General features: G+C 38.4%; 1 protein-coding gene across 15 annotated transcripts in view; it reads right to left on the bottom strand.

The window, feature by feature from the left end:
- Window positions 1-3579: 3579 nt before the first annotated feature.
- kif1a.L (kinesin family member 1A L homeolog) overlaps window positions 3580-13414 on the bottom strand; it is a 103353-nt gene continuing 93518 nt past the window's right edge. For all 15 annotated transcript variants that reach the window (XM_041563419.1, XM_041563425.1, XM_041563420.1 and 12 more), the window contains 9 exons: window positions 11267-11328; window positions 10671-10816; window positions 9455-9667; window positions 9060-9137; window positions 8444-8568; window positions 7488-7628; window positions 6298-6490; window positions 5011-5129; window positions 3580-4588 (listed from right to left, as the gene is read on the bottom strand). In XM_041563419.1, the coding sequence (XP_041419353.1) occupies window positions 4546-4588; window positions 5011-5129; window positions 6298-6490; window positions 7488-7628; window positions 8444-8568; window positions 9060-9137; window positions 9455-9667; window positions 10671-10816; window positions 11267-11328 (1120 nt within the window). In that variant the 3' untranslated portion in view covers window positions 3580-4545. The remainder of the gene's footprint in view (window positions 4589-5010; window positions 5130-6297; window positions 6491-7487; window positions 7629-8443; window positions 8569-9059; window positions 9138-9454; window positions 9668-10670; window positions 10817-11266; window positions 11329-13414) is intronic.

Raw genomic sequence — 13414 nt, 5'->3', positions numbered from 1 at the left:
TACATAAATAAATACATGTGACGGTCATGTGACATGACATTAAGGATGGACAGAAAAGGGTTGTGCAAAGCATTGCAAATAAGAGAAAATAAACATGATTCTTCTTCAACAAGCTCCTTTATTAGAGAATAAGAAGGGGGTAGGCGTAGAGTTGGCTGCAGCGACCCCTAGAGGACTCGTCATGTATCTCTGGCACACCAGTGTTCAGAGCTTAAGGGGGGGGGATTTACTGTTAACGAATCTAGTTCAGTTCAAGCAAAGACGACACTTAAAACCTGCATTTTCCCAACCTCTGCTCTGTCTGTTGAATTTGCATGAAATGTTTCCTAGTCTGGAATATTTAGAGAGGGTCAAGCTCACCAGATTTTACACTCCTGTAAGAGTACGTTAAGAAATCTGAGCAGCCAACTCAAGTTAGATAATTGGTGTATCTAGGGTGCTTTCTGTTTTTAAAGTGCAAATGTTTCAGCTGCTGCAGAACCTCTTACGTTCATAAAATGTACGTTATCTACTCCCTAGAAAGTCTGTAATGGCGGGAGCCACAATATTTGAATTTTTTAAGGTTCCAACAAGGGAGGAAATGATGTCCTGCACCCCACTCATGATACTAAGGCTAATAGGTTGAATAGGTAAAGAAGCAGGAACAGGCAGTCTAGCTGCTGAGTGTTTTTATTGGGAGCCACAATGTGGATTGTTCTGAAAATAATGCAAAAGGGAGCAACAAGACCACTTTAAGTATACTCAATATGCCTCTAACCTGTATGATTCTAAAAGTGCTTGACATCTAAAAGTGCAGTTCATTGTCTATAGAATGTCATATCCAACTACTCAAGTCAAATGCACATAAAAGGACTTAGCAGTATTCCCTTCCTCAAATATACATAATGTTCTACATTAAGGCATTGAGAAGCCTTCAAAGATGTTCAGCTCTGAACAAGACCCTAGTATCAAGTGACTCACAAATGACTATTCACTAACACCTCTCCCCCATGCTCCATAGTGAAACATGTAGTAGGTAAATATACACAAACACAGCCATGGGTCTGGCATTGAGGAATGGGTCTTTACAGTGCTCAGTATAATTAAAATAGAATATAATGGGGGTGGCCCCCTGTGAAAGAAACACAAAATATTAACCAGTTTCAATTTATAAATATTAAAGTTGTTAGTCGTTTGTGCAGGAACAGAACCATTTACACCTAACATACACATATTGCCAGATTTCAAAAGATACGACACCCACACATGGCAGGCTAAAAACTAGCTACACGGAATCTATTCTGTGACGTTAACATCATTTTTTTTGCACTAGATAGCACTATTTATGGTGCACAGCGAATGTCTGCGGTGTATTGATTAAGAAAACAAATGGGTCGCTCCTAAAGACTTTTAAACCTTGCTAATCTGGCGTTCACTATTTCTTTATAATTATATATAATATGTTATTTACACTTTTATTCTAGTGAATTAAGCAAAGAAAAAAATATCCAGCCAGGCTCATTTAATAGACCCTGGTCAACTTTACAGTAAGCCATAGAAATCAATCATGCGTTTTCTTTGTTCAGACAATGGCAGGAAGATCAATGAAAGTTGATTGGTTGCCATGGTACAATGTATTAGTTCATTGTTATTATTATTAATGAGTCCATTGTTAGTAAATGAACCCCACCACTCGTTAATGTGACACTGATGTACATTATATTTGAGGGCTTTCCTTAGAATCTAGATTAGTAATGCCATTTTTACAACCTGCACCTTGGCAAGTGATCATATAAAACAATAAAAGTCTCAGCTGCACAATCCCCAATTCCTAGTTTGTCATAGGAATTGAAGTCTCCTGACTTTATAGCGTAACTGTACTCCAAAATATGTTGTTTTTATAAAAAAAAAAAAAGCTAGCACAGGTGATTTAATGGATGTCTTCTTGTTTAAGCAATACAATTGTGTGCTTCGTTATGCTTCTTTTCTCGTATATCAATAGATCATCTTGTTTCAATCCGAACCCCGTATGATTGTGGTCCTTTCCCTTTGGTCTGGTGGTAAAACTGGACATGTGTATCTGCCCTAGATTGGTGATGGAACATACTTACTCATTCCTATGATGAATTTTGTCATTATTGTGGGACTTCTCTTACTCTTTCAGGATTGAGAGACAAGGTCTATCTCAAGAAACTGTGCTCTGCAGGTTTGCTGGCCTCAGATACACATCTGACCACGCGTAGGAAGTGGTGGAACTTCAAAGTCCTCAAGGCTGACTGACCATGAGCCAAGTTCTGAGGTGCTATCACCCCCACACATTGGTCCATTGCAAAAGATAGATCAGTATCTTATCCTTTAAAGATAAAGAGAGAGCCAGACAGATTGAGATGTGTGTATTTGGTGAATCTTAAACCCTCATAATAACCGGCAATGCTTCAACATTTTAATTAATTCTACTTTTCCCTCAATCTCCTGTTTAATAGCATTTTTCAACTTTATTTGTGGTACTGAAACAAAGAGGTCATTAAGAGCTACAGTAAATGAAAGAAGAGTGGTATTGTATAGAGACATATGACACATTAATGAGATATTTTAATGGATTATGATGGCGTCCTACCTCATGGTTATGTAAAAGTGTTGCAGGCAGGTATGCCTTTTAGATCATGAATCAGATAATATATCATTAATAAAGTGCATATGGAAGCAAGTCCCCACATTGTTACCTGGGAACCACAGATCAATGTGTATTGAAGTTAAGGAGTAAATCTTATACACAAAGTCTGCTCTTTATATAAGAAACCTCACTGGTCTTTTGAAAGGCTGGAGCCATATTATTGGTACAAGAATTACTCTGTCCCTCTTGTGTTCACATTGTCCTTGGGTTTTATTCTTTGGTTTTAAAAATATCCTCTTGCTGGATTGCTCGAGGTTAGCTGTGATCTTGGTGTAATCCTGGATGATTAGAAATACATTCAGATTTGAAAATAGTAGTATGAAGTATGAAGGCACCGGAGGTCATTTACCAATGAAAGGTAGGACTAACATTAAGCTCCAGACTCAGCACACGTTAGTACAGTGAAATCTCACCCCATGCAGGGCCTACTGTCTATAAGTGCACATGCCAAGATCAGCTTTAGACTAGCAGAACATTCACAGGCCCTGCATATCACAGCTCTCCTCTAGGACTATGGGAAAAGTCCACTTGCAACCCCTTATTACCAGCCTGCCTCTGAATTTTTCTAATCCAAATTTTTTCAATTCATTTCAACTTCAAATCAACTAAATATTATATGTAATAAACCATTCTGCTGGCTGCAATCTGTCCAAAACTCTATGGCAATCAGTACCTAGCTGTTAAAAAGAAACATATAATGCCTGCCATGTATTACATTCATGTAAGCCTCATGTGCCTGCTCTGTAGATGTATTGTGGAACTGGGTACAGTTTTACAGATTCAATGATCAGTGAGTATTCAGTGCTCTCTTCTCTATATAAGACTGTGGGGCTCATTTATAAAAACTGGGCAAATTTGCACCTGGGCAGTAACCCACAGCAACCAATCAGTAACTGGCTTTTTATAGGCAGCTGCAGGTTGAACAGTGAAAGCAAACATTTAATTGGTTGCCCTGGGTTACTACCCAGGTGCAGATTTGCCCAGTGTTTATAAATGAGTCCTTCAGTCCCAGACTGATTTAATGACCTATGTTCTTGATGTCTGCTGTCAATATTTGTAAATAATAATTATATTAATCTGCTATGGGGACATATGGTTGTCTGGGGCCCAGTCAGACTGGAGGTCCTGGAAATAGAACAGTCTGGTGAGTAATAGGGGACCCAATACTGGCAAAATGTTTCTGTGATGATGGTTCTGACTGTAGGTTAGTGAAAGTTACATACACAAATATCTAGTGCTCCAATAATATCCAAGAAGTGCCCATTAATACATGAACTCCTGTTTTCTCAGACTGGATAATGTGGCTAAAGGTGACAGAAACTATAGAAGAAAGATATATTCGTATTTAGGAAGAGTGCCCATGTGTGTGACATGAAGTGGAAAATTTGTGCAAGGAAATGGTTTTACATTAATGGGTAATATCATTGATTGAGCCTGGCTGTTTCATATCCCTCTAGAGACATGCAGAGCATTGCATCCACATTTATCACTGCCACAGATATTAGCTTCCATTACTAAAACTCCACTTTCTTTTCAGACAAGCAAAGCAGCACTCTCCTTCATTTACCCCTTATACACTTCTGGGTGTATTCTAAGATATATTAATTAACCCAACCAAGGTTCACTTCTCTTCATCAGAAAAAGACTCTCCTCTGCTCTACCAAGTGTTGTGGATTGAATATAAAGTCAGGAAGAGAGAATACAATTCTTTTGTAGCAGAGGGAAAGTGCAGCACAGTGAGATAAAGGGGAATCTTCAAGGACAGCTCTAAAGTAAAACCCCTGCTGAGTGACAGCACCAAGCCAAGAGGAGCCAGGCTGTTGTTTGCAGGTTTGTGATTTGAACTGAAGGTGTAACCTGGCAATGAAATGGGAAGAAGAGCAAGGATCCCATTAAATTCTCATTTGGGCTGATCTGCGCCTGGATAGTTTGGACCTAAGAAAGAAGCAAAGAAACAGAAAAAGAAGGAAAGACAGTCATACAGAGCTGAACGTGCCATTTTTACACAGACTAGTCACAAGATAAATAAGATATCACACTGATCCACATTATGATTATATGACAAAGTTCATGTCTGAGGCTTATCTGTCTGTACACATTTCTTACCTGGATTCTATATACACTTGCTAAACAGCTAAAAAGTTTGTGTTCTGTAAAATGTATCAGTTATACTGATTTTGGGTACAAATGAATGGAGATGACCCCCCCCCCCATTCCTGAGATGCACCTATAGAACAGGATGAATGTAAACTCATTTTGTTATAATGTGTCTGTAGCTAGCAAGCTGCCGTCTCCACTCCTTCCCTTCAGAGCAGTGCACTTGCCCTGCAGATTGTTTGTTTGTTGCAGAGTCTCACCGGATGGAGCCAGCCAGGAGAGGGTTAAAGGCGTAGAGCCAGTCATGCATGTCTTTGTCGTTGCTGGCCTGCAGCAGGATGCCGCGGTGCTGGGTGCATACTGCAAATGTGTTGGGGGTCTGTAGAAAAGAGGACAAAAAGTGTCCTTAGTTGTACATCATATACCAAGGGATACACTGCAAGCTCCTCCAGAAAACACATTATACTGAAGAATGTCCCATAAATCCATGTATCTATATTCTTCAGAAATTTGGAAAAATAAGTAAACCATAGACAACTCGTTGGTCATGTTCAAAGCAAACATTATATTTGTTGCTATGGGTTACTACAACTACATTGCAGCTAATTAAGTACCAACAAGACCATCCAATGCAGGGCTATCAAACACGTCTGTGCAACCGTGCAGGTCTGATCTACTGAAAGGTCCATTTCCTTACGAAAGCTCATTTGCATTTTTTTCAGGCAGCAGCACAGTGTTTTGAGATTAATACAGAAGGAACAGATTTAACAAATAGATTTGAGCACATAGTCCACATGGAACACCACTTGTTTCATAAGAAGAAACAGTGTCCTTGTCTGATACTTCAATTAAGCCTTCAGAAAATGGATATGGAACCTTTAAAGGAGAAGGAATGGTCTTTTTACTTCGTGGGTGCCAAAAGTTATTCACCTATCAGGTGAAAACAGGGTTATTCCAGCGAGCACCATGGAACAATCCTCTTCCAGCTTCAAATTTGCATGGGCAAATGCATGCACAGTAGAACGATATTAGCCAACTTTTTGTTAAAGTTTGGCTTTTCGCGCTACTGCGCATGCTCAGCCTTGAGAAAAAAGAGGAAGCCTGAAGACGTTCAATCCATGGTGCTCACTGATAGAATCTTGGGCCGGTGAAATTTTCTCCTAATAGTTGCACCGGCTTGGGGTTTCAGGTAAGTACATGTGATCACTTTAAGGATAAACAGAAAATTAAACTGTCAGTCTGGCTTCCTAGACCCTGTAAGATTAGTATGTGGAATAAAGGGATGAGAACGGGATTTTGTATCCTTAAAATACTTACCAAAGCCCTATGTTCCATGCTTTTTAGAATATAATGAAAGGTCTTATATAAACATCAACACAATATTGTGCTTTCATGGAAATACAAAGTGAGAGCGTCTGATCTGAGGACTTTGGAAACGTTTCAGTTCAATTATATGAATGAATGTAAATGTAGAAATGCTTGCAGGTGCCAATGTGGTTGGTGACTCTATGTCACATATATAAGTTTGTCAAGTTGTTTGTGCTTACCTTCAGCATAGCTTGTTGGTCCTCACTATACTCAACATGGGCCTGGGAGAGGTTGAGGATGGCTCTCTCCACTGGGTCCCGATCGTTATTGTAAATATAGACATAGGGTCGTCTGACTACTACATATCTCTTCACCCAGCCTCCGGTATGTGGCTCCAGAAAGTGTAGGTATCCCTTCCTAGAGACAATTGGACTGCAAGGAAAGAACACAGGTAAATGGTGACAGAAAGAAGCTGGAAACTTAAACATGTCTTGTATTATTTCTGAGCTATGCCACATGAAAACCACAGTGCTTATTTACCATAGTAGTGCTGTGTGTAAAGAGCAAATACACTGTACTCTGCATTAGCTATCAATCTATTGGTGGACATCAGTTACCATAATTAGGGTTGCCTGTTGGTTCAATATATCCTGGACAACCCTTGGATTAGCAGCTGCTTGAAGCAGGTGTAAAGTACAAAGTACGTTTGTGCCAAAGTCCACTGCACCTTATGTCCTATTCTGCAGGAGCAAATGGAATAGTGGCACTTAGTTCAAGTCCTGAATGGCTTTTTGACTGGTGCAACAAATGCACCCTTGATACTAGTCTTTTTTATGTTATCCTCTAATATAGAAGTTTTTAACCTTATTTTTGCCCCCAAAACATCACATGCTTATCAAAAGCAAAAACATTACTAACAAAATAAAAAAATAGGATCTTTAAGGTGGCTGAAACATATACAGGTATGGGATCCATTATCTGGAAAACCTTTATCCAGAAAGCTCCAAATTAAAGAAAGGCCATCTCCCATACACTCCATTTTATCCAAATAATCTTTTTTTCTGTTATAATAAAACTGTACCTTGTACTTGTTTCAAACTAAGATACCATTCATCCTTATTGGAAGCAAAACCAGCCTATTGGTTTACAATTTTCTAGTAAAGATGGAAAGATCCATTATATGGAAAACCCCAGGCCCCGAGCATTCTGGATAACAGGTCCTTTGCCTGTAGGTAAAAAAGCTATTTTTATAATATTAAGCCATACAAAACTTCCACCTGCCCCAACCATATCATAAGAGGTTTCATGGTCACACAGCTAAATATTTTAGGGCTCACCCTGCCCAAAGTCTTCTTGAAGATGATCACACAAGCCCATGAATGGCGTGTAAATTTAAAAAACAAAAAAAAGAAAGATAATTTCTCCTTACCTAACTCTGACCTCTTGTATTTCAGGTGCAAAGAGTTTTAAAGTGGGAGTCTTCAGTTCACCACTGGGAGATTTCAGGAGGTCTCCAGCTGGGCTCAGCAGGTCTCGCTCAGGGCTGAATGCGCAGGAGATAGGTTGTGGGCTAAAGGAAAAAGGAAGAAGAGCAAGAAAATGACAAAAAGATTTCAGGTGAAATTCTGACATGTCTTAAATTGCATATAAATTCCTGATAGATATTATATTTATTGTTCAGTGTATGGGACCAAAACAATTGCCATCCCAACCCATATCTGGTCAGGCATCCATCATATATATATATATATATATATATATATATATATATATATATATATATATATATATATATATATATATACTGTCTATATACTGTATATATTATTGTACATAGCTGCAAAATATGTTGGCGGTCTAAAAATACATATTGTTATTATTAATAATAATAATAACAGGCAGTTCTGAAAATCCAATTGAGTGTGGACCATATCAGGCCTTCATTTGGTTATCTCCCAATAGGTTTTTAAGGCTGCTTTTATGATCATATCGCTTGCTCAGAGGCCAAACGATTGGTTTGGGGCAGATAATGTTTTGTATTACCTGGAGCTGCTGATTTTCCCCATCTATTCAAAGGTAAAAAAATGTGGATGGGAAAAACAATGGTAACATTTGAAAAATGCTTTAGAAAATAGGCTGAAAAAATATGTAAATAGATAGAAAAATGCATTTGAACTAAGCCATCCACCATATTCATATCTGATGTGGTTAGCACCAGTTCAGAGCTAGCCATGATCAACACCGGTGTGCTAGCCCTGAGCTAACCCATCTGACTGGAGCTACTGGGGAAAGTTTCACAGAATTCACATTCACTAACATGTTTAAATTGACCAAAAGGATCCAGACTTCCAAAGCTAGCCACACACTATAATACCCAAAACATACCTAGCCTCAGGACTGTAGTAACGTCCTTCTACTAGGGAAGGGCAGGTGCTGGATGGTGTGAGGGAGTTGACCCCTAAGCCAGACAGTGAAGGGTCCCGTAAAAGTGTAACTGACATTTCTGACAGCTGCAAATATAGAAAAAAAGAATAGGTTATTGCACAACATCCATATCACAGAGTCAAAGTTATGGCTGTATTCAGCTAAATTAGCAATACCGAGATTTACAGCAAGGGTGGTGTCCTATCTTTTCCATCTTTAATTTTTTAACTTGTGTTGATGAGCAGATGGTCAGGTTGGGCTAGAAAGACCCCAACTGGGCATTTTGTGGGGCTTTTTGAAATTCACATAATTTAATATGTGTATATGTATTATTATCCTTATATGTTGTATGATAGCAGGCATTTAAGGTAGTTAGACACCTTACAGTTGTGTTTTTATGTTTGACTGCTAATCAATTAGTATAACAATGTTTTGGCACTTTCACTATCTAGGGAGTTCTGGTTCCAAATTCTGAAGGTCCAAGTGTGGCTACACATGTAACTCGGTAGTAGGTTTTTGTGAGTGATAACCTATAGGGGAAATTATACACACAGAAAAGTGCCCAAGGATTGCTTACCTTGCTCTCGCTGGCACTCACGCATACATGACTGTAACTGTACTCTCTGTTGAAGGTGTGGGTGAGCAGGCGAAGACACTGTAACATAAGCAATTAGCGATTAAAGAGACTTTTAGAAGCTACTGAACTACAATGCCTATAGCAATCAGATAGTTCCTTGCCAACAGCTCTAAATTTGTGTCCAGTTTAGCAAATTAATTGTTTGTTGCTTTACTTATTGCCACTCCTAATAACACAAATAAACATCACTATTTTGAACTTTTACTATTCTACTGTTACTATTCATAGCACTCAGTGATTTCCACTGAGCAAGAAAATAGCAAGCAGCAGTGTTTTTACTATGTAAAATACTGTAAAGTACAAAAATAGAAGATGCCAGAACAATAGATTTGCACCTTAGCAGCCAGCTCTTTCTGCCTTTCGCTGGCAGTTTCTAGGGGGTTCTCTTCTGCACGGGGGGATCCAACCTCTGTGAGCTGAATTGGCTGACTTGTTGGGCTGAAAGGCAGCATCTCCTCAGTTGGGGAAGGAGTGAGAAGTTCTGTGGCTCCCCTGAGAGTGGCTTCCAGTTTCTCTCTCAGCAGCAGGTAATGCCGAGTTTTCTCCACCTGGGAAAGTAAAAGAACTCCTTTTCATAAATGTCTATTATCTACAACACTGTGTCTTAATCTCTCTCAAGATCTTCAAATACCAGTAGCAACCCTCCTTCCTAAAACTGCTCTCCTAAATGTATTTAAATTCAGTTATTCATATTCTCCATGAAAAGCATTTAGAGCAGGATGTTTCCTTCTTGGGACTCTATCTCTTTCTCATAATATTTATAGGAATAAAACTCTCTCAATAAAGAAAGTAATTAAATAGGTGAATAAGCATATGGAAGTTTTAAAACAGATGTGTCTCATAGAAATAAATGCAAAGCAGAATAAATGAAAGGGGGGGATACTATGGTTAAATTAAAAGGAAAGGACTCTTCAATCACTATACGTAACAAATTCTCAAAGGTCACAATCAGGGGCTGACAACTGTCAGAAAATCAGTGCACAAAAAAAATATAGGAGTAGAAAGAAACCCCGTCTATGACAATTAATTGGTGTCTGGTCCTTCACCAGACACCAATTAATTGTCATAGACGGGGTTTCTTTCTATTTCTATATTTTTTTTGGGATACTATGGTTCACATGATGATTTTATCACTGATGCTAAAAACTAGGGATGCACTGAATCCAATATTTGGGATTCGGCCGAATCTCTGAATTCTTCATGAAAGATTCAGCCTAATACCGAACCAAATCCTTATCTGCATAAGCAAACTAGGGGAGGGAAGGGAAAAAGTGGGGAAAAATATTTTAGTTCTTTGTTTTGTGACAAAAAGTCTCCATTACATATGCAAATTAGGATAAGGATTCGGTTCAGCCAGGCACAAGGATTCGGCCAAATCTGAATCCTGCTTAAAAAGCCTGAATCCTGGCCAAATTCCGAACCGAATCCTGGATTCAGTACATCCCAACCAAAATCTAGTATTACACCAAATATTCCCAGTGTTTATGGGCACTTTCCACTGGATTTATTTTTTCTCCGTGCCAGGAAATGAAGGATAAAGACTTGCGATACCTCTTGAAGCAAGCTGAGTTTCTCCAGTTCCCACTGATGGTCAAGGATAAGGCTGTCACTCCGTGGCCTCCACCCTGCCAGGTTTTCCTCCCCTCGTACATATGCTACTGAGGTGTCTAACACACGTCTCCGTCTCCGCTGCATCCCTGAATGATGTGTGAGGTTAGAAATAAGAATTCTAATGAGTTTGTAAGAGCACCAATGGAAAGTGTAAAGAGGAATGATGGTGACAACACTTTCAATTAAACACTTCTAAACCTGTGGTTTAGACACAAGGAGAAACAATATGTTTTTTGGGCAAATGCTGCACATTGTATGATGCTTCTTATTTCCCATCCCTCGCAAATGAAACTGTAGAGGTGTCACTTTAATATTTTTTGCTGATTTACATTATTTGTTTAGTATTATTAATATAAGTTGAAATGTGACCACTTGAAGCTGAATAGCACACTTTCTGTGTAATAATTTTATTTATATAGTATATAGTTCTTATTACATCACTCCCTCAGGGTTAATCTAGAAAACTCATCAAGGTAGACAAGATAGATTAAGGGAAGTATTAGTTAAGAGCTCTAAAATATCCAGTGGCCACTTACCTGGACTACTGGCTTCTGCAACACGACACAGGCTCAGCTCATAAACTCCTGTCACACGATTACTGCACGGAGAGGCATTACAGTATATGAGTGTTATTGAGAATTATCATAAAAACTATTTAATCATTCTATTTATTTTACAAAAATGATTTTATAGATACTATGCATTAAAACTCTGATGTATTTTTAAGATAATGTATTTCTTGTACTCTTTCCCCCCTGACCCACTGTGTAGCATTTCTTACTATTTCCATGTTGTTTTCAGTGATTGTTATTGACAAGGCTCTGTAGCTCTATCAGTGAACAAAGTCTTAGCCAAAGTGTTTAAGGTACTTCATGAATGCTTGTGCACTAGTCAGTAATCACACTCATTAATAGACACCCTGAAATGATTGATCCCAACTGCTGAACTATGCTGTGGTTACTTTTATAGAGAATAAGTACTTAAAATAATGCACCAACTGATGACCATAACGTTAACATAATCATAACATACTCCAGTTATACAATTATAATTGCTACTTAGGGCCAAATTTATGAAAATTCAGATTTGTGTAATATTAGATGTTTTTTTCTACTTTGAATAAACTCATAATAAAAAAAACATATGTATAAAAAAATCTGAGAAAAAATTGAGTTTTCAAGCTTAAAAAAACTGCAAAAACTCGAATTGAATAAATAGTTTAACTTTTGTCTAGGACAACTCCTATTAACTTTTACATGACCTTGCAAGCTTTTAGATACCGAAGTATTACATTTAAGTTTTTAGAGTTTTTTTCAGCTTAAAGGAGACATATAGGATAAATTTAAAAAAAAAAACTAATTTTGTAGGCAATGATGTATGCTATATGGAGATTTAAAATTGGCTTTCCGCCTCCTACTGTGCATCTGGCAGGGATGTTAGGACCACCCACCCCTCATTTGAAACATGGACCAATATTAATGTATTTAAATCAGATTTTACTTTTGGGTGTAAATTAATATTGGTCCATGTTTCAAATGAGGGGTGGGCGTGTCCTAACATCCCTGCCAGATGCAAAGTAGGAGGGGGAAAGCCAATCACAGCCCTGCAGTCACACAAGCAGGCTTCAGTTTCCTATCAGGTCGGCCTAGCTGCTGATTTGTTCCTGTCCTACAGTGCAGTGTACTGGGTGCCACCAGCTCCCCTGCATAGCCTGGGAAAGGAGGCAGCAGGAAGTGGAACAGATGGGTGGGACTAGCAGGGTTTTTTCAGAAATTTTCAATAATAAAACAAAGCAGCATTCCTTCTATATCTAAAAGAGTTTAATGCACTGGCAAATTCTTGTTTTTTTGCAGAAATACTTGATTTGCAGTTATAATTCTTTTTTGTTGAGTTTTAGCCCCCCCAAAAAATCCAAACTCGATCTTTGATAAATCAGCCCCTTAGTGTCATACAGTACAATGGTGGTCATAAATAACATAAAATAAATTTGCAACAGGCAGGCAGGGAGAAATGGCTTTGGCACAATGGCAGGTGGTTGGAGAAAGGAAAACTTAGTACATGGCATAAAGAAGACTAATCCCATGGCTATTATTTAATGATGCAGCAGCACATGCAACTAACAGTGCACGGGTGAGACAATTAAGATCCAAACATAGGTTTAAGGTCATATAACTGTGTTATTACTAGGATGAGCATATTGAATGATGTACACACTGTAGTGATTGTATCAGAAGTAAAACAAAACTGTGAGTAGATCTTGACTGCCATATAAAGATCAACCTCCAATAAAAGACAGGGTAGATCACATTTTCTTAGTGCCCAGATTGGTCAATTTATGGAAAGACTGAATGGATTAGTGGAGTATGAAATTAATCATATGACGTTGACAAAGTGAAAGGAAACTTTAAACATTATTTAAAAATGAATTGCTTTTTATTTATAGGGGAACTATATGCAAAACATATGTGCTGGTTTTGCTACTTCAGAGAGAGCAACCAACCACTTTGTGATATAAAATATATAATAAAATGACTCATGTTCCCTCCCCACAGGTTATATGAGAAGATGCTCTGGTCCTCTTGCAAGAAGGGCCAGTGGTACCCTTGTCTATAAACAGAGTGGCAGCGAGTTGGAGTTTCTGTCACTCTAAGGTCTGATGCCTCCTTTTAGATGGACCAGACCGA

Source organism: Xenopus laevis, chromosome 5L, assembly GCF_017654675.1.
Source record: "Xenopus laevis strain J_2021 chromosome 5L, Xenopus_laevis_v10.1, whole genome shotgun sequence".
Classification (NCBI taxonomy): domain Eukaryota; kingdom Metazoa; phylum Chordata; class Amphibia; order Anura; family Pipidae; genus Xenopus; species Xenopus laevis.
This window is presented reverse-complemented; position numbering and strand designations above follow the sequence as displayed.